Genomic DNA, 27,646 nt, shown 5'->3' on the forward strand with positions numbered 1-27,646 from the left:
TCAGCAGTGGCCAACAACTCTTGTTGCCTATTAACAGATTTTACAATAGTTGTTTGTTTTTTTTTTTTCCCCAGATGGTCCCAAAACAGCAGTTCAACCTTACAAACACTTGCGAATGATCTAAAAAAAAAAAAAAAAAAACCCAACAGGAATTAAATTAATTTGAAAGGAACTTATTTGTACTTTGATGGAAACAGCAGTTGGGATAACCGCCTTCTCAGTTTTCAATTTACACCTTCGCACTTCACAATCGAGCTCGGATTAGGCTGTGGACTGACCCTCCAGGGCTATGGATTTCACCATCCAACAGACTGTCGTTTTAAGGTCAAAAATTCGTCTTTGATGAAGGATGAAATGTTCAGGTATGTAGGAAATGAGTTCAGGAGCTGCCCCGCACTGCTGAGCTGTACCATATCGCCGTGGCTTCTCCCAGCCGTTCCCATTATTATTTGTGCACTCTGACCCATTTTATGCACTCAACCGTAGTGTTATTGTTCACAGAAAGCCCCAACAGACCATATTCTGCAAGTCCTATGGCTTCAAAGCATCTCAAATCGGGCACCCATCCCAACCACTAGGCCTGTTAGCACGCTGTCTACAATACTGCCCAAATGAGAAGTCCTTTTTACTTTCGTTGCCCTATTCAGACACCTCGCTGTCATCAATGTCCAAGGATATCCCTGTAGATCCTGTCTGGAGAACCAGCAATTTTCAGTTACTCGTTTAGGCTCGCACATCACATAATTTGCACTAAATACAGATCAGTCATTACCTTTTCTTTAATAAATGCCTTTTAATTTAATTTTAAATTCTTTTTCATCTGAGAGCTACTGTAATTCCTCCTCCCAATTTTATTACAATTTTGGATATCCCATGTGACACAGTGTTCTTAAAAAGTGTTTATTTTCTAGCAGAAATCTCAGGTCATATTTGTTATCAATGAACTTCGATATATAAATCTATTTCCTGCAGAAATTTTAATTTACTGTTCAAAAGAAGGCTACTATGAATTATATGGTTTATATAAAGAATGTGAAATAAAATGTGAATATATTAAAAGGATAATCCTCTAAACAGATCCAGTGATTACAGAAAACGCAGAAAATTCAGTAGTTTAGCCTAGACCCAAATGCACCCTGTTCACGTTTACAAAACAAATGAGTGTAAATCAGCAAAGTCCAAATAGGTTAAATCTGCCAGATAAACTACAACAAGGAAATCACTGGTTCAGTCGGATGGAGAAATAATATAAAAAATTAAATCAGGTAAGGGGCTGAGTAAAAGGGCTTTTAGAAAATTACAAGCAGAATTCAGGCATCAACCGTGGAACTAATCTTTCTGGTAAAAACATTTTTGTTAACTTTGCAGATGGAATCAGTTGGTGACAGATTTTTTTTACAGGAAGAACAGGAGCGCATAGACAAGCAGAGCTGGAGGATTGGGAGGACCACTGTAATACAAGTCTCGAGAAACTCAACAGTACAAGGTGTCAAACGATGAGTCTGGACTGATGGGACTAGTAATGAGAGTGTCCGTTGGGAGCTCCTATAAACTGGAAGTGACTGAAGACAGAAAGTCCCGAATTTATCACATAATGGCTATGAATCAGAAATACAATACAGCCATTAGGGAGACAAATGCGATCCTTTGAATTTAACGGATCACATTATTTTCACCGGAAGAGAGGGAACTATCTACGTTGAAATAGCTGGTGCCTTAGCCATGAGCCATCACCTGCAATATCCGATTGTTTCTGGTCACCCCTACTCCAGGCAAATTAATTCAAACTGGAATAAACGCAAGCAAATGCAAGTAGGATGATCAGAACAGAGAAGTTAGCTTTTGAGAGGAGACTAACATTTCGTCTAGCAAATGAAGACTAAGAGGATATAAGTCTCTATAAGCTTAACTGGAAAAATAAACTCAGCCGGAACACTTCAACTATTTATGCTGAAGAACAATACTGACACGACGGATGTATAGAGTCATAAATACATTGGGACAGGCATTATAGTAAGCTTCCCTACTGAACAGTTCCGAAGCTGCCTTCCAATAGTACAAGTCGGGGCCAAATCCCAAATATTCTTAAAGTGGACCTTTGCTACTGGTCTAGGCAATTACATCTCCTAAACCCTAACAGGGGATTAACTTCATGACTCAGCCCCATATTCCTGTATTTGGCCCAACACCGCAGTAACATTCTCTAAATTTCTCAAATTTCAGTAACAGTTCCACGCTTAAACAGCACGTCAACCCACAAGCTCCTGTATTCGTCCAAAACAACTGAGGACACCAGCTTTCAACAAAAACATTGCACGTGCCCGTTTCAGGAATGCAATATTTTTCCCTCAGGGGATGAGCCAAAGGCTTTAATTTGAAGTCCTGCTTTCACAGCTACAAAGCTAGCCTGTTACCGCACACAAAAGGCTGCATTCTCCTACGGTCGCAATCCTCTCCATCAGGCGATGATGTATTTCGCTAACACGCACGCTCCGTGCTCAGGTTAGGCTCCCTTTGACGTGCAACTACAACAGCACAGGAGAAAACCCCCTGGTTTTCCGAGAGGAACGCTGCAGCGAGAGCCTCCTACAAGAAATCCTTACAACAGAGGGTCTGTAAGCCAACCAACCGAATTCTCTGGAAGACCAAATGTGATGATCATTCTGCCGTTTTCTTTTTTGGAAAACCTTCCTAAGCTTTCCAAGTCTTGTTCTTTAAAGCAGCCAAACCATACTTAAAGTCCCAACAGAAGCAGAAACCCCACCGCTAGTGCCATTCCCTCCGCAGCTGATCAGCACGCTGCTACAGGGAGAGACGCAAAAGATTGGGTTTTTTTCCATAAACACATTGCGCTATTCAAAGGTTTTCATCTTTAAATTTAATTAAAGAAAAATGTCTCAAAGTGATTAAGCACGTCTGACTTCCAGCTTCTTTTAACGGCACAAGCCAGTGCAGTAAATTGTAGAAAGCGAGCTCAGTTAGAATTTTATTTTAATTAAAAAAAAAAAAAAAAAAGAGAAAACTCTCAAGATGTGAGGTCCTATTAAAAAAGTGGCTGTTCACTTGTAAACAGAATAAAAGTGTTAAGAACACAAAGTCTCATACAGCTTAAACAAACCCACTTTTCTTAAGCAGTACAAGTAATGTTACAACACCATAAAAACACCAAAAGCGGAAAACAAAAAGATGGCAGAAGAATCACATAACATTACTTACTAAAATGATAAATTATTTACATTGAATATTAATAGCTTGACATTTTTATTGCTCCAATGGTAGTGTGTTGACAAGTAAATGTAGTAAACTGTCATAGTGGGACAATAATAAACACATATTCATGGTTTTGCATATGGAGTTTTGTACCTCCCAAGGAAAGCACAGGAACTTTTTTTTTTTTCTATTTATCAAGACCACACCAGATTTAGCAAAAATGTTTTCTGTTTTAAAGTCACCCACCTACAACTGAATCCACGCTTCCTCGACTTGTCCGTGCGTGTCTTGGAATGCTTTTTTTCCCTCCTATAGTAAAACAACTTCACAGATGCACGTGTGGAATCAGTAGGTAAGAGCTTTGATGCTCTGCCAGCATTCTTTCTTTAATACTTCAATACTCCTTAGATACAAAAACTTACTCGATACAACCCCAAATATTTCCTAGATAAAAACTAGAAAGGAAAGCGAGTGTCAACATGTTTATATGAAAAATTAAACATTGTCTTGGTAGACAGTAACTGCTTTTAAAAAATCCGCTGCAAACTCACACTACTGATAGTCACTAGTTCCCTTTTCTCCTTACTCTCTGCACAATGTTTTCTCTTTTGCTGGAACCAGTCAAGGCACTTTCTTTACCACTTCCACTACACTTTGCTAACATTAATCTCCGTTATATTGCTACAAATTCCTTCTCCAATTAACAAGTATCCTCCATAAATAGGTTTACCAATTCATGCTGACTTCTTATTGGCACAAATGAGATTTTCAGTCTTGTGAGCTACAATTACCCCTGAATGTTTTTATATTAAAGCAAAGGATAGCCCAGGCAAAAAAGAACCTGGAGGCAGAACAGAAGTGCACAGAGGTCACAGCACGACTTACAGCTGCCTTCATCTTTAAATGAGCTATGGAACCTGTGTCTTTCAGATGCAAATATAATACTGGGTGCTGGTTTTGTATTTTAATGCAAATTTATCTACTTACTAATACATGGAGCTTACTGTAAATGGCAGTTTTGGCTCTCATAGTCTTTACTAGTTGCTTTATGGCCGCATATTTAAATGTCTATTAAAACACAAAAAGAAGAGACCCTTTCATGGTTTGAAGACTATACAATTAATAATTAAGGACAAAAGTGAAATGTCTAGAATTTACATATTTAAAATGTAAACTTTACGGGCAGAGCAGCCTGCGGCACTGGACGTGGCCAGGCCCACGGGAAGGGGACAAAGGGATGAGGGTGGGAAAGCAAAGCCACCGCCTTGTTCTGCCTTGGACCTGCGGTCGCGTGGCAGCCCGGGGCGGCCGGGGAGCAGCCCGGAGGGCCCGCGGGCTCCTGCAGCTCAGGCTGTTCTCTCTGCTGGGCACAGCGCTTCACAGAAACAAGACAAATCAGGCTGAGAAATTCTGAACGGAATACGATGAAGTCAGCACAGACTGAAGAGGATTTCTTTTAGCAGCAAGACTGAAGACCGCTCAGCATTCACCGCTGGCAGTTACTAGCGCTCTCATTCGGCTTGCCTGTTCTCTCAGTTGGAAAAGAATGTTTTGAAAATATAGTCACATAAAGAAGAAAATAAGAACCTGCTGAGATTTCTTAAGTTTCTTACACAAAAAAAGAAAATTACTAACACAGTTCTGGCATAACAGCAAGAAACTTCCATTGTTCTGTTAATTAAGCTAAGCTCCCTTCATTTACTCCAGAAACTTATTTGTAAGGGAAATACAGAGAATTGTGTGTGCTGTTTCAGTTTTGGTTTACACTGCATTTTTCTGCCATTAAGTATTTTTCTCTGCTTCCAGTTAACACTCATCCTAAAAAAATAAACGGGAGAATGCTTTGCTTGGTTCTGGGATAGAAATCTGAGTTGCAAGGTGTAGCTAACGTTAAATGCAAACACCACAGTAGTTTTTTATTCATTACGTTACAAATGCAATTACACAGTTAGTTGTCACCAATCTACCAGCCAAATGAAACCTCCGCACTAAGTAGACAGATTTCAGAATCTGAAGCATCAGTCTGTGATTGGAAAGTACTGCAAGCGCTGGAGTCTGACGCTCCTCAGCCGTACAGTAAGAACAGCACGAAATTTGATTTGAAGTAGCAACTTGCATAAAACTGGCCTTCTGTAAACACAGTGTACAAGAAATCTGGCCTACTACAGTTATTAGAATGCAATGGTCTTACAAATACTATATTTGAATACAATATTGCATACTGAAAAGATGCAAATACACTCAGAGGAAATCCCAAGTCACCCTGAAGCTAAAAAGCAACTTGGGATGATGTCGCAAGGAGTCAACTTGCTGCAAGGAAACGCCTGGACACTTACGATGACATTCATCAAACCTGCAGATACTCGGTCACCTGCTGTTTCTTCTGTGATCTCTTATTTCTAGTTAGGAAAGGGAGGGAACTTGCATCAATTTTCATTTGCTTACTATTCTGAAGCGGTCTTGCTTAGGCCAGCCATTACAGGAAGTTTTTCTACAATTACTTCCCTTCCTGAGATCACGCAAACAGGGAAGAATCCAAAAATACTTGTGAATTCCACAAGGCATTTGTGCCTCTTCTGACTGTGCCTGAAGGCCAAAACATATGCGTGAACCCTTTCAACTGATCCGCTTCCTCCCATCAGCATATTTTGAAACACTGCTCTGATTTAGATAAATTTTATTTCCACTGGAAAGGATGCCGTGTCACTTAACTGTTAAAATGCTGAAGTACCATCACACTACAAAAATAACAAAAGTGTTACTTCAGCTTTGATTTAGCAGTTCCAAATTCTTCTCCTTTGTAACGAAGGTCTCCAATTATGACATGTTTTTTCCTTACTTAAAAACAAAACAAAACTTGACATCCCTATATTCCTAACTTAAAAAAAGGCTTTAGGATATTTTGCTAATAGCAGCCGCCATCTACCCCACCAATGCAACTTTTTCAAAGGTGAACAGTTTTTAAGCTTCCTATTTCAGGTGCTACAAACACCACCTGAAATACTTCTTAAAAAAAAAAAAAAGACAGAAATGCTATGCATTTTTCATCCATTTACTAAACAAAGTGCAACTGAGCCCTACACATCTGATAGTATGTACAAACTCATTATGGCTTTACCATAAAAACAGCATGTGACTGGGTCTATACAATCAGAGGGATACCAGCAAATGAATAAAACGATGTCGGATTGTTGGCAGTAGAATAAGAGCTATATTACATTCTGTAAACCTTGGCATACCACACTTTACATTATGCAAAGAGTCAATATTTACAAATCCATAGTGGGTAAAATAATTAACCCCCTAACGTAAATGATGATTTTGCAAAGTGCAGGACAAAACCAGTGCTGTTGATTGCAAGTCCTATGCAAGCAAGTTATACTAAAATCATTACTACTAGACGCTTACCTGGACATTTCTACTGAGGGTTTACAGGATTGCGACGTTTAGAATGAATTATAGTATGACACGGCATTAGAGATGCACGTTTGAGGACGGCAAACATAGAAATTAATAAGGCAGCATGCTCAGAACAAGTTTAAGCAGCACTGATGTTAGATCCCTAGTGGCAACTATATCAGTTAATGTTAAAAATTCAGAGTGCAACATAGAAGCCTCATTTAACATAAAAAAAAGTGCAAATTGTTCTCTTCTTAACAAAAGAAAGTAACATAGCAAGGAAGATATTCTACTGAAGAACATTTTTAAGTCACAGCAAAGTAGACCATCTTCTTTCCAAAATCATCTACAAGGCACTAAGGGTAGAAAATGACAGGTAACATGAAAGATCAAATGCTGTTCCTCAGTCAGGTCGAAATATGGGATATTTTGGTAAGAACTCTATTAATATTACCTGTTGAAGAAGGGAAAAAGACAAGAACAGAAGACAGTAACCAAAAAGTTCAAACCTTCAGCACAATTTCCATGCAACATTAGCTAGTGCATAAGACTAAACATATCCGAGATATTCTGTAAGGAGGGAATGTTTCCCGGAGTAACAAAGCAGAGATTTCAGTCATTCTGAAATACAGGGCTTCTGGACGCTTGACTTTTTTGGGGTGACTATCTCTTTTCTTCAAGCCTACGCAATCTTCACAGCTATACATGAGAGTGGGTGGCAGAGTAGTAGGACCACAGAAATATTTTGAATTCTGCTGTCCTAAATGGACTGTCTGTCTTGGTTAAAACTTTATGAAATTCAGAGCTAGCAAAAAAGAGAAAAAAAAGATCCTGACAAAAAATACACTACTCTAAAAATGCAATATTTCTGCACAAAGAATTTGAATCAAAGTAATTATGAATACCAATGGAAAAGGTGGACAAGTGTTAAAGAACGATGGACTGGTGTGGGAATCACACCATGCACAAAGTCCCCGTGGGTCTCCCTCATTACAAATTACAGACCAAAGTAAGTGTGCCTGCAGCGCAAACGTAGAATTGTTATGAAGAGAAAACATGTTTAGTGGTGACAATTTCTTAAGTCTCAACATATGCCATGGCTGCTCTTGTTAAAAATGGCTTTCACAGGTGTATGTCAAACACGACTGCACGTTTTTCTGAGAGATTTTTTTCAGATAGGTCTAGAAAGTTAAGTATTTTCTCTATAAAATCCTACATATGTTGAATACCAAGTAAGTAACAGAAGTAATACTTACATATTCCATCATATTGCTAGTTTCGCATTTCCTTTTACTCAGCTTCCAGTGCAAACCAAGCTAAGAAAATAATTATCAAAGGATTAATGCATACCACAGCATTGTTTTGATGAGTAACATAACAAGCTTTAGCAGTATCAAATTATTAGGATCTGGAACACTTCAGACACAGGTTAAAGATCAGTATAAATTGTGGAATTATAACAAGACCATAAAATTCCTACATGCAAATTATGCAAAAAAACCCCCTACTATTCTTAAAGCTGAAGAAAACAAGCACTCTAACTTTTCTTACCTTATGATATAGTCTGTTATTTTCCCATTCTAATAACTTCTGAATTGATCTTCTAGTCTAAAAAGTAAGTCAAAACTGTATTATAAATGGTTCAGCAGCCAGCCTCATCCAGAAGAATCTTACTATTGCATTTCTGGCTTATTAATTTAAAGTTAGTTTTATAGAAGTAGAACCAAGCAAAAGAAAAATCATAAATGGAAGTCCTACCACTTCAACTCCCCGCTCCTCAACATCAGATCTTCTTCAGAAAAGAACACTCACAGATTTTTTGTGAACTTCAGACTGCAACTTTCCCAGAATTCATTTACTTAGTAAGAGATCCTTTCGAATTTAGTATTTTTGCCTACCGTAGCCAAGCCAACAAAACAGAATCTCCCACATTCTCCCAGCCAAATGCTGCGCTCACTACAGGTGGTCCACTGACAACATGTCATTTACACACACGTCATTTCCAGATTTTGCTAATGTAATTGTTATCTGAATCCTGAAAAAAATCTCACCACCACAGAACGCCAGCTCACAACGAACAGTGCCTGTATTTTCAACTCGTGGATACCAAAGTGCATATGACCTTCATGTTCTGCTCTTTCCACAACTGTGGGAGAGGAGGTGATTTTTGGAGTTACAGTGATTTTTAAGGTCACAAAAAGACCACTGTGATGATCTACTCTAGCTCCTGCATGGTATGCCACAGAATTCCATCCACCAGTTTCTTTGCTAAAGCTAATAACGGTGGGCGAGTTACACCATCTCATTAAAAAAAGATACAAAGCTATCCAATCCTGAGTCAAAGACTTAACGCTGGAGAATCCACCACTTATTTCTAAGTTTTTCCAGTGACGAAGCTATCCTTGGAATTAAAAGTACAACGTTGTTTCAGCTGTCTTAGTTTCATATTCCAGCCTTTGGACCTCATAATGCCTTTTGTTGCTAGATGAGCGTATGGGAACTGGCTGGGCTGGAGTTAATTCTTCACAGCAGCTTGCATGGTGCTGTGGTTTAGGTCAATGACTCAAGTAGCGTTGATACGACATCAGTGTTTCAGCTATTGCCGACCAGCACTGACCAGAGGGATATTCCACGCCACGTAACGTCATGCTCAGCAATAAAACTGGGGGCTATTCTTTCCAAAGCAGCCCACTGCCCAGAGGCAGGCTGCGCATCGCTCTGCTGGTGGGAGGTGGTGACTGATTTGCCCTTGCATCACTTGGGTTTTCCTCCCTTTTTCTCCTTCACTTATGAAACTGTCTCTATCTCAACACATGAGTTTTTCTTTTGCTCTTCTGATTCTCTTCCCCATCCTGCTTGGGGGAGGAGTGGGGGTACGTAAGCAAGTGGCTGGTGGGTGCTCAGTTGCTGGCTGGGTTCAACCCACCACGAGAGAAAATTAAGAACCATTTTATACTTGTGATCGTTAGTGATCAAATCGCTCTAATATATACACACACACTTACCCACAGAAGTAACAGGATCTTCCCTACTCCTACTTAGTACATATTATGTGTACCCTTGAGAATTACATTAATACTATGACATCACATGGGCATTTATTTAGATTTTCACTAGCACAAGAATATTAAATATGGTTTTAAAACTGCAAATATTCCATCTGTATATCTCAAGCATATTCCTTTGCAATAAGAATGTTTATAAAGGCAGTTAAAATGAGCTAAAACAAGTCCTGTAACTTTTTAGTGATATAGGCTTCAGCGACTAGCAGTTCAACAAGTTAAGATATTATGGCTTTAGTGCATTTCATTTTTTTTTTAACCAAAAACTCAATGCCAGTCAATGCAACTGTTATTTTCTTGAGCAAGTTGGAAAGTTTGGCACAACACTTCTGTTTTATCTTCTCTGAAAAGCAATGCCTATTCCTCATTTTTGCTTTCGGTTTGTTTTATTAAAGATCATAAACTCTCAAAAGCCAGAAGTATAACTTTTTTACAGATTTTTACTTAAGATCTTTTCCTATAATTAAATTGACAAGTTTGAGAGGTTTTTTCCTAGTGCACTTACGTACTATTTACATTTGTGGATAATAAGATTTTATGTCTACAAGTCTTACAAACTATGTAGCTGCAAAGAATATCATTACACTATACCTATTTATGTATTTCCTAAACATTTACTGCTGTGATAAATCAATTCTAAATGTACACCACAGAGGTGACTATGATCATGTTTACTTGCTGTTGCTGAAGTGCTTTTCAGAATTATTACTTTGGACCTGATTACAAGAGTGGTCAACTTTCTGTTGGGGGGGGGGGGGGGGGGGGGGGAAGGAAGTCTTTAAACTTCCCAAATACAAAAGAAATTTGTATTTGTTCTTAGTAGAAACAGCACAGTGAAATATGTCAAATAAACCACAGCTCTGAAATGTTACAGTATCTATTGCATGCAAAAAAGTGATTTTTTCATTTAAAAAGCTGTTTATTCTGGGGTGTGTGAAGAAGAAAAGTAATTTTCACTCCAGTTCAGGCAGTCTTTGAAGGTCAATGTCCAGTTCTGCACTAATTTAATTCAATTCTTAGACCTTCAGAAATCCCAGAAATTTAGGTTATCATATATTCCATCCTGTTCTTCGAACTGAGATGGGATTAGCTATTCCTAAGACTATTAATTCAGTCAGTGATTTGGTATCATTTATTTCATTAACAAACATGTTTTTTCTATTTTCTAAGGAATGGAAAACAGAATAACCTTTTGAATGCAAGTGAGACAAAAAACGGGTTTTGAAATGGGAATGATACTGTTAAACATCATTTAATGTTATCAGTAATTGCAAAAGAAATAGAATAAGAAGAATGAAACATGTACTTACTCTTTTGTTAAGACAGACTACAGGCCACAGGCTACAGCCCAGCGTGCAGCAGCAGCACAGACAGCCACAAAGCAGCCATTTTACGTTGACAGGGAGATTCTTTCTTAAACAAGCATTCACGCGGCTGATGCTGGTCTTGAATTCTTCTGGGGCAACCTGCAATAGAAGTGCTGAACTTCAGTGGAAAGCCATTACAGGTGTATTTCCTCAATAATTGCCTCTACAGGTTAAAATGTAAATGAAACAGAATACCATTATACAGTATGACCCCACCTTCTAAAACACTGGTCACCCAGTCAGCATGAAACATCACTTTCCTATAACAAATTCATTTATGGTGCATGCTTTGCAAAAACTTGCATTAAGAAGCTAAACATCGCTTAGATGAACAGCCTCATCCTTATTTATTGCACTATTAATAAATCAATTGTCCTGATAACATAGTGGCCCCAAACCAAACCAGAAGTGGGATGCAGCTGTGCAACATATGCACTGGCTACGCTAACCAAAAAAAAGTCAAGAATGACAGATATCTGGTTTCCAAGGGAATGCGGCGCTGCTTCGTAGTAAACACGCTTGTGCATCACAGAAAAAAAGGATAATATTGTCCAAATTCATTTCATACCAATGCAAGTCTACAGTGTGCCTGGGTGAAGGCGGACCTCTGTCCACAAATAAATTCTTGAAGTGGTCCATATTGACATGAGGCCACAACTTCACTTGTGGCTGCTTCCTAAAATAGGGAAGGCCGGAAAGATATGTACTGGATTATATTCAAGGCAAAGAAACGCATCTTGCACAGGGTTATGAATAAAGCCTAGCTGCTGAAAAACAACTTATTTCAATTACAGAATATTCAGCAGAGCTTACTCAAAATAATATTTTCTATATATTGCCACTGCAGAGTCACAGTGGAAAACCACATTTTCTATCAGAAATAAGCTCCTTTCTCTGATAGCAGCATGTTTCTTACAAAAGAGTGAGAGCACTTACCTATTTACATACCCCAAATCCCTCATCTCTCTACAGAATCTAAATAACTTATATCTGACAAGTCAAACATGGATTTGTGGTATTCACTCCAAGATGGCACTCTTAACTGTAACGCAATCCAGCGTTCCAACGCACAAAGCAGAATAATCAGATCCAACTTCAATAGACTTGACCAGTCAGGCACAACTCAAAAAACAAAAAAAAAACCCCACAAAAAACCCAAACCCAACACCTTTCCTAACTACTTGCCATGTTGAAGGAAAGAACCCCTAGAATTAATCTGTATACAGAGCTGTGCAACCACCACCTAATCCTTCCAACCAAGCAAGCCCGACTCCGTTCGTTTGATTCTGCAAACAAGGGCAACAACAACAACAAAAGCATTAATTTAATGACAAAGACTCCTTTCACCAAAGGAGCAAAACTATGGGACAGGAAATGGAGAGGACCTGATTCCGCTACCTCCGCCTATTCACAAGAGCTAAATTCATTAAAACGTTGCAGGAAAGGGAGTAAATAAATGCAACATCTGTTTCCTGGCCATTCAGATCACCATGCAGCACAGAGTCAGAGGGCATCTGCGTTTGTACGCAAGCCAGGCCTACGGGTAGCAATAGAAGAACATAATTTAACGTTGTGATTATTTTATAGCAGGAATGAATAAGGACACAGAAAGTATTTCTTTTGCAATTATACAGACTCCTCCCCCCATATTAAATAGACTTTCTTATAATTCTATTTACATATACAAATGGAGCAAGTAAAAAAAAATTTCTTTACACTGACTGGAACATCAACATTTAAATAGATTTTAGAACAGACGTCTTAGTTCGGGGGGCGGGGGGGGGGGGAAGAAGAAAACGGCAACCCCCCCCCCCCGAAATCTTATGTATTGGGACATTTTCAATGAACAGAACAAAAATCACATTGTAATGTGGAAAACTAGCCTGTACGTGCATGTATCTGAAACAGAAGGCTTTACAGATCTCTTTTGGCAATGCTGGCTCTTGTATTTAGGATACCACTAATATCAGCGGCACGTGAGTAAGACCGTTTCGTCTTCGATGTGGGAGCAAGTTTTGTGGTAAAGTATAATTGGGTTGGTTGCGTGCAGTACGAGCAACATTGTACAGCTTCTGCAGTCAGACATGCTTCAAAGTAAATTGAGATGACGTACATTAACAAATTAGCATTCTCAACTCTTAAGGAAGTTTACATGTTCCTACCATTTAGATATATACAAATGGCACTTTCTTTGATAAGGCTTTTGAAATTTGTACATGTATCATTCTATCTATTTGAAAGATAAAAATAAGTAGGTTTTTTTTCTTGATCCTATTAGTACTTTTGCAATGAATCCCACTAAGAAAGAAGAATGTTTCCTTTCCTATTAGACACAAAGTTTACTCGTCCTTGACAACAATGCACCCCAACCCCAAAATACAGCTGTACAAACCTACCAAAGACAACGGAATCACACAGTCTGGAATTTAGTTTTACATGAAGAAACCTTATCATCAGTGATAACATCCAACATGAAAAGAAGTCGACCAGATTCTTAGCTCACAGCTGGCAGAAAAGTTTGGGACCTAATAAGAAAGCACTGGGATGGTGAAATTCCCTATTTCTGTGCTACTTTTAAGGGAGTCACTGTCCACATGAGGCTAACAGCTGGATGCTACTTTATAAGAGCAATGTTGAAGTACTCTCCTTCCTATAGAGCATAGCACTGCAAAGGGCTAAACTGGAAACCAACTTTGGATGCCACCGAGAAACAGAGAAAATTTCTATTTCAGAAATTTTGGTATGATGTTTACCTTAATATAGTATTATGAAAGCCCCACTACTACCTGCTAACGCACCAAATACTTCCCTGTAAAGGTGAATCTCTTAGTTGCAACATAAGATGAAATTACTTAGGGTGGTTTTGGCTAACCCAAACTACTGGATATATTTCTCCCTTTCGGAAATGTAATCACAATAAATGTTTGTGTCAGTCAATGACACATCTTCATTTGAAACTAAAGGAACCGGTGACCAAGATAAGCCTCATTCTGTGATAAGAGGCAAAACACAGTTTTGTTGCTCTCAGTTTACAGCTCAGTAACAGCTAAGCATTGTTACATAGTGACAAAGAACGAAATATCTGTAAATAAAATAACTGTTCTAACTTAGTAATAAAATGGTATCCAAATGAAACAGTCACCAAAGAATTTTGTTGATTTTCTGGTGTAATTTTAAATCTCACCTTTCTTGCAGGTACAGATATTGAAAGGTTAATATGAAATCAGTAATGTATTTCAAACGAATAGAGAATTAACAGTGCCTCCCGCACAAAGAAAGCTCCCTAAGAAAGTCTGGGTTTGGGTAATTTTGAAAAGTCTCTTGAAAAGTTTCTGTCTGGGTCTTGAAAAGAATGAGATAAGTACATAGCTCCTGGCTGTGCAGTACACCTTGTAAAGAGACATGAGTTCCTTTTAGGTCTTTAAGGGAAGGTCAAAAAAAAAAAAAAAACATGAAAGGAGGGGGTGTCATAATATTTTACAACAGGATGCAAGGGAATCTACAAACACAGGAAGAGAGCAAGTAAAGCCCAGCAGGCCTGATCTTTCTCCTTCAATCATCATGATCACAAACCCTATCCATCACATGTTGCAACGGGATCACAATACCAAGCGCACATTTTATGGCTTACGTTTCCCCGCGTTGCACAGTAATCTCTGTATAGGACCCTTACTGTTTTAAGATCAGGGCAGGAAACTCCACTTTCTTCCTTAAGGTTCACCGCCTCCATCATTTTCTTGTCACCTGGAGCAGTGTGTGCTATTGTGCCATATATCACGAAGAGTATTTTGTTAAAAGCTTTTAAATGCTTGTTTTAAAAGAATTAATAATCCTATAAGACTGTAGCACACAGAATTTAAATTCAGGCCAAAGTCCAATCACATTATTAAAATTTAAATATTGCCTCTGTATTAAGTGTAGTCAAATCTTTTCTTACAATATTCCGTTGAAAAGAATGCACTGTCCGAAAGCCTCGCTCAGCATGTATAAACCAGCTGAAGCTTGCATCTCATCCTGCAAGAGAACTATTAATTAAGTCAATCTAGCTGAATTAGCCAGGCCCAACATCTGACCTACCTGATATTTTCCTTTCCTTTATTGTTTTACTGTCCATGTTTTATCCTCAAATATACACATTCACCTCTCCCAAAAAAAGCAACAAACATGTCTCAATTAAATATTTAAGATGTAATTACATGCATTTTAGCTCTAGGCTAATTTACAATAACTGTCCAGACTCTGTAAAGACTGGGAGAAAAGCAGGTAGGGGAGATGGGTGAAGAAGGAGGGGTATTTCCGATTTTAGAAACAGAAAAATTATCAGAAGGTTTACTATCATCATTATGGAGATGGGCAACCCGAGGGTTAGGAAGCTTAAGTAAGTTCCTAAGACTACACTGTGGCACAAATCCAAACAGTTGGTGATTCTGGGAGAAAGGTGTAGCTAGATAGTTTTATCTGTTTAGGATTTTTATTGTGCATCGGATAGATTTTCATCCTGTGTTTAAAAACCTAGATCTTCAACTGTATTTATTGAAAAGAAAACCAATACCATAGAGAAATCTATCAACCCCGCCTAATGGCTTCATCTTTTACACTCCATTAGCAGATGGGATATATTATTAATATCAATTCACAGTGGACAACAAAGCCATTAAACTTAACGTTACACAGACATTCTGAATAAAGGATGATATTGTCTTATACTAGCTGTGCAGTAATGCAAGTTCATAGTAAACATTTTAATCACAAACTGTTAATATAAACAGTTACTATGCTATTCACAAATGGTGATTTCATAGAAAGTAAAAATTTGTATTTTAAGAACAGTAAAAGATCTTAAAGTGTATCAATTGACTACAATGCTTATTACTGTGAATTATTTATCAGGGTATTTGAAGAAAACCTACTTACTGGAAAAAACTGACTCGAGTTTTCATTTTCAATAGGGATAAAGGTGATTGACTGCCACAACCAGTGGAAGAAGCAGATTATTTATTTCTTGCAATTCATGAAAGTATTAAAAACCAAAAAACCCACAACTGCGGTTTTTAATGTCTTTCATGGCAGCGTGTGGCAGGCAGCAAGAAAAATGTGTTTACTGCCTCATTTGATTGGTGTTTTCCCCTCACAAAAGGGAACTCATTTATTTTCAAGGTCTTCTTACTCAGAAAGCCCCTCAAATGCACATATGAGAAAGAGATAACAGGATATCAAGATTCTCAACAGAAGAAGCATACCTATATGCAGCAAATCCCTGCTCATGTGATTTATGCTGTCACTGATTAGATCTATAGAACAAGAAGGGTAAATGTCAAGTAGAAGAAAAGAACTTCCTCTTTCCTCTCTTTGCTAAATTAAGTCCAAGCAGTCAACTGAACTTTAAATTAAACTTTTGTTCACTGTCTATTTAACAAGAGGAGGACAATCAAGTGGAAAATGTGACAGGCATTGATGCTTGTATTAAAAAGTGTAGGTTTGGGGGGTTGGGTGTGTTTTGGTTTTTTAATATACACAAATATATTTTAGAGAGAAAGAGATTAAATTATATAATCAAATTAAGTTTTAACATTTCCCACTAGCTATTTTCTATAGGCTAATTTATAACAAACTACAACTTGACTAAAAGAACATAAAAATTGATATTGCCCAAAAGCATTCTGTGGCTTTTCAGTGATGAGAAAGAGCTTCACAGAAAAGAATAAACCTTAGACATGCAAGGTAGTGAAATGCAAATGATGTTATCACCAGCCCTCGCATTAGACACTATGGAATCAGTAAGGCTCTTCCTTTTGAGCTCAGCGAGATTCTGAAGCAAGGCCAGAGCTCCCAGGCTGTCTTTCAACAACCCAAAACTCCAAATAGCAACCTGCTTTTCAATTGTACTGCTGTCAAAAAAGCTGGACAAATTCAACACAAGTATTTTATTCATTATACTCTGGGGTGAAAATGAAGGAGAAAAACACCAGATGGATTTGGCAGAACCAGGAGACGCCATCCAGCTGCATTTTAGTATATTGTTAATATGACTCAACAGCTACTGCAAGAGGCTGCAGAGGTAGTGTAGCTGTATGGTGTGACATTACAGAAAGTACTAAGAGCCAAATAAACTTTTTCCTCACAAATTCTGGAAGAGATACACAAGAGGGATATCAAATGAAGCAAAAGAAAAGCACTAGAAAGAGCGTGAAACAGCAGAAATAAAAAAAATCCAAGAGAAAAATAATTCAAAATTTAAAAGTCTCTAAAAAATTACGAAAATAATTTAGGACCATAACCAAGAATTGAGTTATGAGATTTCATTAATTAATACAAATGAATATTTATTAAACTTGCATTTAGTAAGATGACAGGACTCCAGAGAAAGCAAGAGACTCATCACCACTAATTTTCAGAACTAAACAATTATTATATTCCTGAAAATGTACTAAAAACCTACGTAATCTGTAGATTTAACACTATAATGTTTTGTTCCTTAAAGCTTCAGATAAAACAGATTCTCTTCCAGAGATCTGTCTAAATATAAACTCAAGGCTTGACAGACATTAAAGAGAGAGGTCTAGTATTTGAAATCATTTAATTCACACAGGAGGTAGCACAAACTCCAGATATCTATAAAGCAAGGTTAAGCGAGTCTTGCTTTCATGTAGATTGCCTGCATGAAAACAGTATGATGCCATGCTGAGCTTTTCTGTGTTTAGAATGTCAATACTGATCGCAATCGCTGCAAACCATTTTGTCTTGTTTCAAAGTACGCTGTAGGGACTGGTCATCAACCAGCTACTTCATACAGGACAGAGTTAATGGAACAGCCTTCAGCGCAGTGCTGGCCTGCGCTGCGGATTCATGAGCACGTATCTGTAACACAGAAACCACTGGACGCACTGGATCTTTCCATTTAAAAGAACAGTTTAATCTCACACTTACCTTCCCTGTCAGAACAGAAGGAAATTCTGTATCAAACTTGTTGCTCAAGCCAAACCTTGAAAACAAAAGAGACAAACAAAATATATTCCACCTAACTTATTTTGTTTCCCTTAACAAAAAAGTAATAGATTTTGTACTTTAAAAAGAAGAAAACTATTAATTTCTTTTGCCCTTACATTTACATTATTTCATAAGCTTTCAACCTAAGTTTATATAAGGTCTTGTGTATCATTCATAAGGTCATTTGTAAGACAGAGAAATACGGCTTGTTGCCTTACTTCAATACCTTCAAGTTGCTAAAAGCGCAAAAATTCTTTTACGATTGGATGGCAGTCAGTTTCAATCTTTGTTTTCTTTAGGGAAAAAAGCTCCAGCTATTCAATTCCAGTTTTACTAGGTTCAATAATCCTTTTACTGCTATTTTTCGTACTCATGCAATTTATTCACATGCAACAGATAAAGCTAGTTATAAAGAACCCATTCATCATCATCTTAGAAATTTATAACCACGTAGTTTTAAAACATTGCTTTGGGCCGAGTTAAACTATCTCATGCAATACATGTAAGAGCCTACACAAAGAACAGTTTCAAAACAACTATGAACTTCAAGAAAATTAAGTCTTAGGTATCACTGTGACTATTCTTCATTGAAGCGTTCTTGTTACTGAGCAAGAGGTAAGTCTCCATTACGACCAGCGAAACCTCCAGGGAGCTAGACTTTGCTTGTAAACCTCTGTTACCACTGGCTCCAAAACTACTGACCCAACTGCAATTTCCAAAAAGTTAGATTGTAGATCAGCAGGATACTGACAGTGCAGGCTGACTTGACTTTTTTATTTTATTTATAGCATGTAAGTAGGCAAGAAGTGAACTAAGCTCTGATGCTAAACTTGCTAGCTTCTGCAGTACAAGAACTCTGATCTTCCATCCCCTCTACCTCACTTGAAATGTTTAATCTTTGCAATTCAGTAATTTAACAAAATACAACAGCAGCTGGCATCTCAGCTACAACCTTCATGTTTGAATAGAGATTAATGTTAAGTTTGTAAAGTTAAATACAGTGTACATCAAGGCCACTGTCAGCTCTGCTAAACTATCTCCTGAGTATTTTTGTTCAAAAAAAGAAAAAACCCAAAAGGAGCTAAAAAGAGGAGCACAAATACATTTGGTATTGTAATACTTATTGTAGAAACAAACCTTTTGGAGAGACAGTATTTGCTTTGAGTCAAACTGACACCTGAAATGCTCCTTGCTGGTCACTTACACAAATACTAGTATTGCTGAAATGTCATCAGTCCCCTACCATTATCTAATACATACATACTCATGTGCAGACCATAATAATTCAGATATCCAAACTTGGCAATGTAACTTGTTTAGAAGTATACAAAAATGTAAAATAAACCTTAAAGAAGAGAGAAGCATAATAAAAGAACTCGTGCTGTCTTTAGAAATCCAGTAAACTAATTAAAATGTTTGTCAACAATACCGGTGAAGTCCAATCAAGTTGTTCAATGGCTAATTTAAATCAGAGCCTTGACTCTTGGAAAGAGCAGGATATTGGAGCACCAGTTGTGTAAAACATTAAAAAACCCCCCAAAGAGTAGATCTTAGTTGAAGTGTGTCTCAAGCTCTGTCTCTAAAGCTATTGTAAGCACTATAACCAATTGCCACCTACTTGTGTTTGTTTCATTCAACATATTTTCACTGAAAAGTTTCTAGAAGTGAATGTGAGCCAACTGGACATCACCACAGCATGGGCTACTGCATATTCAAGTGAACTGGAAAGCCATGATGTTAAATTAGTGCTACAAAAACAAACAGTAAAACCAGTAAGATTTTAGGCAAGCACAAAGGTTACTCATATAAGCACATTTCCATTCTCTGCAAATGTAATCGGGCAAGGCAGCCTCCACATTTTGTAGGTTTTTTTAAGCCGAAATCTTCCAAGTTTTGTTATACTATATATTTTTAAGGCAGTCTGAAGAGCAATGAGGTAGCCTTGTCAGTCTTTAAAAAATCCAAAAAAGACTAATGATACGAAGCACAAACACAAGCTTGTTTTGAGGGATACGGACTGTTCTGTACATCAGCAATGAAACTACCTGAAATGATCAAAAAGTTGTAGCAATCAGACAATGTAATAAATGAACTACGGGGAGGTTCAGGTAATACTGCAGAATTATTTACTTTACCCATATAACAGACTAATTCCACTAATTCATGCCAAAGGCCCACCTAGCCCAGAACACTGACTCTTACAGTGGCCAGGAGCAGATACCTAGGAAACAGCAAAAGAAAAAGAAAAAAAAAAAAAATGCAAACATGTACTAGCATTTCCCCAGAATACTCTTCTGACCTTCAAAAATTCTTAGTTCAAAAACTTTCTAAGCCATAGGTAGTGTCTTTTATTTCATTGGTCACATATACTCATTAAAATTCCCATTGCACCACCAATTTCCATAAATAACATAAATTAGTGCTTTCTGATTTATATCTATTAAGAATACAAGACCACAATATATTTTATTACATTAAATTTGAAGGCTGATAATGTCACGAAACATATTTAAAAGCCAAAACTTTCATCAGTTGCCAAAACATTCCATTCAGTTACAACATAGCCAAGAAACCTCAGTTACAGAAATGCCTCTCTTCTACACTGATGCCGGCAAACGGCTAAAAGAATATAAAAGGTTTTGACTATCCTGAGAACAGGACCATGCTACGTTATAATACTACGTTTAGTCAGCATCACTGATGGCCTTTAACATAGTTTTACTGAAGTGTCTCTAGAAGTTTTACAGACTATCCTCATGACGATTTACCTCATAGCTCAGAAACATTAAACTCCTATTAGATATGGGGGGGAATTCAAGAACCAAATAAAAAAAGAATTTTTTTTTTTTAGAAATGTTAAAGCAGAATGTTGTATAGTTCTATAGCTTTGTGAGCAACTTTGTAAAAGTACTTGAAGTGTTATTAGAATATTTAATGCAAAAAAGTTAAGACCTAAAGTCTTGATTAAGATATAACTTCATTAAACCTTCTACAACAGACTAATGATCCAGCATGATTTGGCCTATGAAGTCTTCTAAAATGCAGTATATTTAAAAAATCGCTATGTAAAATAAATTCCAGTACCTGTCCTTTAAATCATTTAAAACATCAACTGGGGGCAAATTGTTTCTGGGCTAGCTCCTCTGTGAAAGTTGCCCAAAATCTAACATTTAGAAATTCAGATAAGTCACCCATATACTTCAGTTGCAATTTTCTCGCTTGATGACAAATATCTCTAAAAGCAAGGCAACAACACTGGAATAGAACTAGGATGACCTCACTTTCTAGTTCCTCTGTCTCACTTTCCCTGTTTTAAGGTATCAGACAAGTCCTGTCATCTCATTTTCCCCCATTTGTAAAGTGGGGAGAATGCAACTTCTCACAGGGAGCTGTAATAAGATATATTCATAAATCCCTCAAATTAAAGACTGAAATGAGCACCCTGAATCATCAGTTGCAAACCCCACCTGCAACAGGTATCACGTTATAAAATATTTTCCGTTAGTTTACAAAGCGTAAGGAAGTAAGGTTTCCTGTCCCCAGAACTGAAGCAGGAAGATTGTGGAAAACACTTTCTTTTGACTTAAACAGTGCTTCATTCTCATTTATCCCACTACTGTATTTATTGACAGTAATCAGTCTTACTAGACTGCGCAAGCTAAACCCGTTTAGTCAACTCTCGTGCAACAGGCTCTCCAACCTCCTTTCAGCACACCTCCTTTCCCCACACCTAATCCAGGTTACGTTTAACCCGCCTTGAACAGACGACCTCAGATCCCACATGCTGTTTTTTATGAGGTATCATCCAAGCTTTGTCCAGCATTAGAGAATAAAGACGACATTCATCAAGAGCCCTGAGCCAAAATCTCCTGGAACACTTCACATTTCTCTTCCTAGTCTAGGACCTTCTCCTGTGAAGCCAATAAAACTACTGAAAAGCGTCCTTACCTGTGGATGATATTTTGGAAAACTTAAGTTCTTGATAACTAGTGGAAGGCTGAGGTAATTTGCTATTTTAAATATGTGGAATCTGCTATTTTAAATATGCGGAAGATGGAGTAATATCAGACAATAATCAAATGTCATCTTACCACAACTGAGAGCACCTGGCTCTTCCCTGCCTTCCCTAATTGATGACAATATGCTTTTCGTTAGTACCTGGGTTGTGGATGCCTGGGGCACTCCTACAGAAAATATAATGGAATAACAAAAGTTAACTTGTATCCAAAACTAGGAGGTCTGAGACGTAAGCAGGAATCACAAGCTGCACACTAAGGGCAAAAATATGCTTAATGGCTATTTCATTACCTCATTACTATCCATCCACATGGACTTAATGATACAGAAAAATTGCATCAGATAAATAAAAACTAACAACCAAGTCAGAGTTTGTTTACTGCTCTGTTTTTGAAAGTTATTGCTGTTGCTTTGGCAGGCATATGACTCAGTCTTCACTAAAAATGTTGATGTTGAGATATTTGGATACACCAACCACAGTCACACTGACTGTGCAAGAAACAGTGAACAATGGGTTTATTACTCATTAAAAGGGAATGTCAGAAGCAAAGAAAAGGCATCTACTAGGTCCTAGTAATTTCTCTGTGCTAAAATTCAAAAGCTTTCTGAAAACAATAAATATGACTGATGGTTAATTTTTTCAACGTAAGAATCTTCTAGAGTGAAAGAACATTGAACAAGATGAGCATAAATTTTGCTAACCACTTTCACATACATCCTCTCTCTGCGTGAGTAAAATAAAACAAATACACTTCACATGATCACTCTTACCATGCACAGGGGTAAAAGGGTTAGCAAAACAGTCAGTGGAAAAAGCAAGATCCTGCTAAAAACCCTCAGAAGATTCTTGGAATTTATATTTAGTACTTTTGCATACTGCAGTAGAACTCTGTTAGGGTCAGCAGCTCACTGACAAGGTCGTAAGAATAAAAACTCTCATGCAAGAAACTAATACATAATTTGAATCTACTAACTTGGGAGTTTTATAAGAGGACTGTACATGAAAAGCTGGACCAGAAGATGACCCTGGAATTAGAGAATTATCCCTTCTCTATACACCAAAAGTATCCAAGAAGGCCAGTGTCAGATGAGGAACAGAAGGCATCTGAAACAAAAATCCAAGGAAAACAATGGCTTTTTAAAAATAACTTTTCTTTTTTTTTTTTTCTTTTTTTTTTTTTTTTTTTTTTTCAATAGAGTGTCTGACTTGTCAGGACAGAAATTTTTATCAGCAATGTTCCAGACAGGTTCAGAAAACAAACACGAGTTTTACGCGATGACGTATCTCACTTCAGTAACTAGAGCAGGCTGCTTCTGAAGCCAAGTGATTTCAAAAGCAGCAGCATCTGTGTGATCAAAAAGTGACAGAATTTCAGAGCTGATACATACTAACCAAAAACTCTTCAGGAAGCAAAATATTTCCCATTTAATAAGGAGGTTAGGATTACATACCATAGTGTCCAAGGTTTATTTGCATTTTATTGATAACATCCACTAACTCTTTTTATTAATATAAACAGATTTGAAAATACGTCATGAACTGACAAAAGCTGCCTTCTACCATTCAAGTAGGTATACTTGCTACAGGAAGAAAGCTGGGAGGAGTGGAAGAAAGGGAAAATAAGGTGGATGGGAATTCAGTTCAGGCAGTTACAAGGGCATGTATGCTAGCTCATGATTTCCGCATCACTTACAAATATTGCTTTCTTTTGACGTAGACATCGCTAGTTGACAGAGTTCTTGGAGATGCTCCTGCCCATCCCCAAAAGATGCTGGAGCCAAGAAGGAACTTTAAGGAACATCACTAGTACACAAAAAGCATCACAGCAGACAAAGCAAATAAGTGTGTAACATTTTTTTCCAGTTTAGTGCTTAAAACCAGATAACTGATAAGATGGGTATGTGGTATTCTGATCATTCCGCTTGTGTTATATCCCTCCTTTAGTGAGGCCGCATGCTATTTGGGGTCAGGGCAGAAAGAAATTCCATCAACACAAGCAAGTACACTGCGGTGCAGCAGAGCAACTATCCACTGACACTAGCTCAATGCAAACCTGATTTAGACTTACATGATGGACACAGTATCAAATCCAACATTAGTTTTCTTAGGATGAGAGAGCCTTCCCCACCCAGTGTTTTTGCTGCAGATAGCTACATCACACTGCACCTATTTACAGAGAGAAACGTGCATTCTTTTATGCAATCCAAAGACAGACCCAAAGCAACACAAGCTTGATGGATCTCTGCAATACAAAAATTTCAATACCTCCCTCCCTGCCATGAAAATGAATGTAGCAACCAATAACTTGTTATGGATGTACTTTGTTATAGTCATTCCTCCGCTTGCAGGAGTAGGAATACTAAGAAAATCCCTATGAGTAAACATTACATATAAGGTCACACAGTTTGCTCATCCTCTGTTCCAACTGTTTAAACGAGTAGCAAACATTCTGGCTCATGTTGCGTTCTAACGATAAAAACACTTAACCTAAACCAAACTGACAACTAAGTTCGGAGTAGATAAACTACAACGCAGCCATGTGCCTCCTCTGCAGTGCAGTGTGGGGGCTCCACGGCTCAGCTGAGCCAGGGAAGGGTCACAGCGAAACTGCTTGAACAGGCTGCTGATCCTCGCATCGTGTGGCCTTTACTTTTTATCTAACAGACTGTTTGGAAAAATAAGTACACCCAGGACTGTCAGGGCTGATTAGCTGCCGCTGCACCGAACAGCCGACTGAACTTCGGTTGTTCATTCATGACTTTGGGTTGCCTCCAGCTACTGGAAAATACGAAGTTTCCCGTTTTAACACGTTAAAAGCAAAATTCCTCTCACAGAACAGGTGATGGGGGGGTGGAGGGGAGCAGGGCTGCGGTGAGGCGGGCAGCTGGCGCCCGCGGGGGCGGGAAGGCTGGGGGCGAAGCGGGATGGGGCTCAGTCCTCCCCGTGTCCCTACCCCCTCCCGGCACCGCCAGCGGGCACCCGTGCCCCCGGCAGCACAGCACGGCACGGCCGGCAGCACGGTGCGGCAGCAGGGTGCTCCCGCCCGGCCGCCCCCGCCCCGCCACACCGGCCTGTCACGCTGCCTCCTGCCCGCCGCCAGCCCCCACTCCTTACACGGTGATGTGCCCGGCGCCCCGTACCGCTACGGGATCCGGCGCATCGCGGGGCCGGGGCAGCTCCTGGCTCCGCACCACAGGCTCGGACTCCTCCTCCTCCTCCTCCTCCTCCTCCAGCTCATAGATAGTGTCGAAGTCCGCCATATTGGGCAGTAGTACGCTCATCTCAACCCCTCCCCTCGCGCGGCCTCGCCGCGCGCCTGCGCACCGCGCGCCGGGGGCGGCACCAGCTGCGCTCAGCGGAGGGCGGGAGGCCGGCGCGCAAGCGCAGTGGTGCCCGAGGCGGCGTGCGCGCGCGCCTGTCTGTGAGGGCGTTGAGGGGAGCGCGCGCCGGCGGGGAGGGGGCGGCATTTCCTCAGCCTCGCCCCGCGGCGCGGAGGGGGGGTGCCGGGACGCCTGGCCGCCCGCCCGCCTCACCGCCCGCCTCACCGCCCGCCCGCGGCGGGAGCCCCGGCTGAGGGGGCGTGGGTGTCCCCTGCAGCCGCCGAGGTCTCTCGGGAGGCCGCCGCTCCGCGGGGGGTGGCGCGGCGCGGCTCCTGACCCCCCCCCGCGGGGCGGGAGTGCTGCTGAGGGGAGGAGGGGGCTTCCCGCCCGCCCGTCGGCGCGGCAGGTGGGACTCCTCTCGGTTTTACCCCTTTTCTAGGTGTTTTTCTGTGGCGTTTTTAATAAAAACAGCCGGGTAGATACTTTCCCCTCTTCCCCTCTCATTTTTCATTTCTTACTTGCTTAGATTTTACTCACGGCACTCACCGGGGTGGCCAGGGTGAAGGGGATGATTTTCATGACGAGGTCGGTGGCTGTTGAATTCACCCGAGGCTTTGAGATGGTTGTCTGGGGTTTGTTGGTCGGTTTGGAAACTGAGTTGGGTTCCGTGCAGGGGAATGGGGTGGTAAGAGGGAAGAAAACCCACATAGGAGTACCAGAGTGGGGGAAGAAAAATCTTTCAGAGTAACTGAGAGCAGAGGAATGCCCCTTCTCCCTGCACACAGGTGTAAATTATTAGTGAGGTAAGTTTAAGCACTTCGTTAGTCACCTGCTGCAAATGGAAAGTAAGCCAAAAAAGCATTGGTGTTTGTAATTGCCATATAGGAGTCAGAGAGAAAATTCTGAGAGGGTTTGTTGGTTGGTTGTGGGGTTTTTTGGTGTTTTTTTTTTATTTTTTAATATTAGTGATGTGTTCGGTCTGGTATGTGGCTAAATCTGAATTCCTGGCCCACAGCTGCTGTAAGGAAGGGAGCTCACCTCCTCCTAAAAGTGGAAGAATGGGTCTCCATCCCTGTTTGCTGTTCTTAGGAAGAGACTTCCCTCATAAATCATCTTTGCTGTTTTTCAGGACTTTGTAGACAGCATCAAAATGCAGTTGACTTGATTGTGAAAATTTTTGCTGCTTCCAAAAGCAAAATTGTATGAGCTACAGTTGCATCACTGCTGTGTACTCCAGCACATTATCCATTTTATGTGGAGTTGCAGGTAAATCACACTGTAACGACTTGAGGAAAAAATCATAACTAAGGGAGAAGACGTTGTTATAAAATGATATTAAAATATATGTTCTATGTTCTCCCATTTTTGTGAAAAAAAGTTTTTTTTCTTGTTTAGTGGTGAATATCATGGATAAATTGCAGAGCAAGTAAGTCTGGGACAGAACATATCTTACTGTCATTGACCAAATATTAAAAAGGTACGCTATTTAGAAACGTCAAAAAAGTGAAAAGAATTCTGTAATTGAGGATCTAATATTCTTTCCACTCGCCTTCAGTTTTATATACGATTGCCATTCATAACCCATAGAAAGAAAGTCTTGAAACCACTAAATGAAGTTATATATGGGATTACTAATAAGGTACTGGCCTTTATTTTACTCTCAGTTAAATTCAGGATGTTCACTTTAACTGACGTGAAAGTCAAAAAGGTAAAACTTAGAACATTTTAAGAAATGATAGGTTTGATGCCGTGCATTTACATTATAGGCTTTAATATTTATTTGATAAATTCTTAGTTCTTGGCAGCGTTGGTGAACTGAGAAAGGTAGTTATATTTAAAATATAACTGTAGGGTGTGTAACCTGATGTCCAAAAGGCCAGCGTTTCCTATGAGAATGAGCTAAATGCAAGCTTCTGGGCTCAAGGCTGTGTGCTGTTGCTGAGCAGAAGTCAGACAGCTCTGGGACTGTTTCAGAGCAATCCATGGAACATGTTCTTAGTTTATTACGGAAGCGTTTTCCAGCACTGTCCCTGCAGAATACTAAATAAAATAGTGAAAACATTAATTGCTTTATCTTCTTCACAGGGCTACAACACGTATTGTTTTCTCAAAGCTTTGTATGACCACTGATCTTTATAAACCTTGCTGGTATATTTCTATTTCTTAGAATATTTTAAGCTGACAAGTGGAGAGTTTTTACAGGTGCTTCCATACTTGAAGGAATAATTTGAACAGAGGGCCACAGGTAGGGTTTCTAACTCTTTCCCAGATAGATGTGAAATG

The 27,646-nt window shown here is 39.2% G+C and overlaps 1 protein-coding gene across 5 annotated transcripts; it reads right to left on the minus strand.

The window, feature by feature from the left end:
* Positions 1-74: 74 nt before the first annotated feature.
* Positions 75-25,324, minus strand: CHIC1 (cysteine rich hydrophobic domain 1; the record flags this gene model as incomplete). 5 transcript variants are annotated; one of them, XR_014229349.1, is made up of 8 exons in its annotated part: positions 75-120; positions 3,457-7,063; positions 7,866-7,925; positions 8,161-8,217; positions 10,982-11,137; positions 17,966-18,020; positions 24,112-24,209; positions 25,184-25,324. XR_014229349.1 is itself a non-coding variant. In XM_082323254.1 (7 exons), the coding sequence occupies 7 exons, from the start codon at positions 25,322-25,324 to the stop codon at positions 3,615-3,617; spliced, it is 618 nt and encodes a 205-aa protein (XP_082179380.1). In that variant the 3' UTR covers positions 2,967-3,614. The 5 variants fall into 5 exon arrangements, 4 of the variants coding, with proteins under 4 accessions (XP_082179380.1, XP_082179379.1, XP_082179381.1 ...); XM_082323254.1 differs by lacking the exon at positions 75-120 and having other exon boundaries at positions 2,967-3,665; XM_082323253.1 differs by lacking the exon at positions 75-120 and having other exon boundaries at positions 2,967-7,063.
* Between the last annotated feature and the right edge of the window lie 2,322 nt (positions 25,325-27,646).

Source organism: Platalea leucorodia (genome assembly GCF_965183815.1).
Source record: "Platalea leucorodia genome assembly, chromosome: 10".
In the NCBI taxonomy this organism is placed as follows: domain Eukaryota; kingdom Metazoa; phylum Chordata; class Aves; order Pelecaniformes; family Threskiornithidae; genus Platalea; species Platalea leucorodia.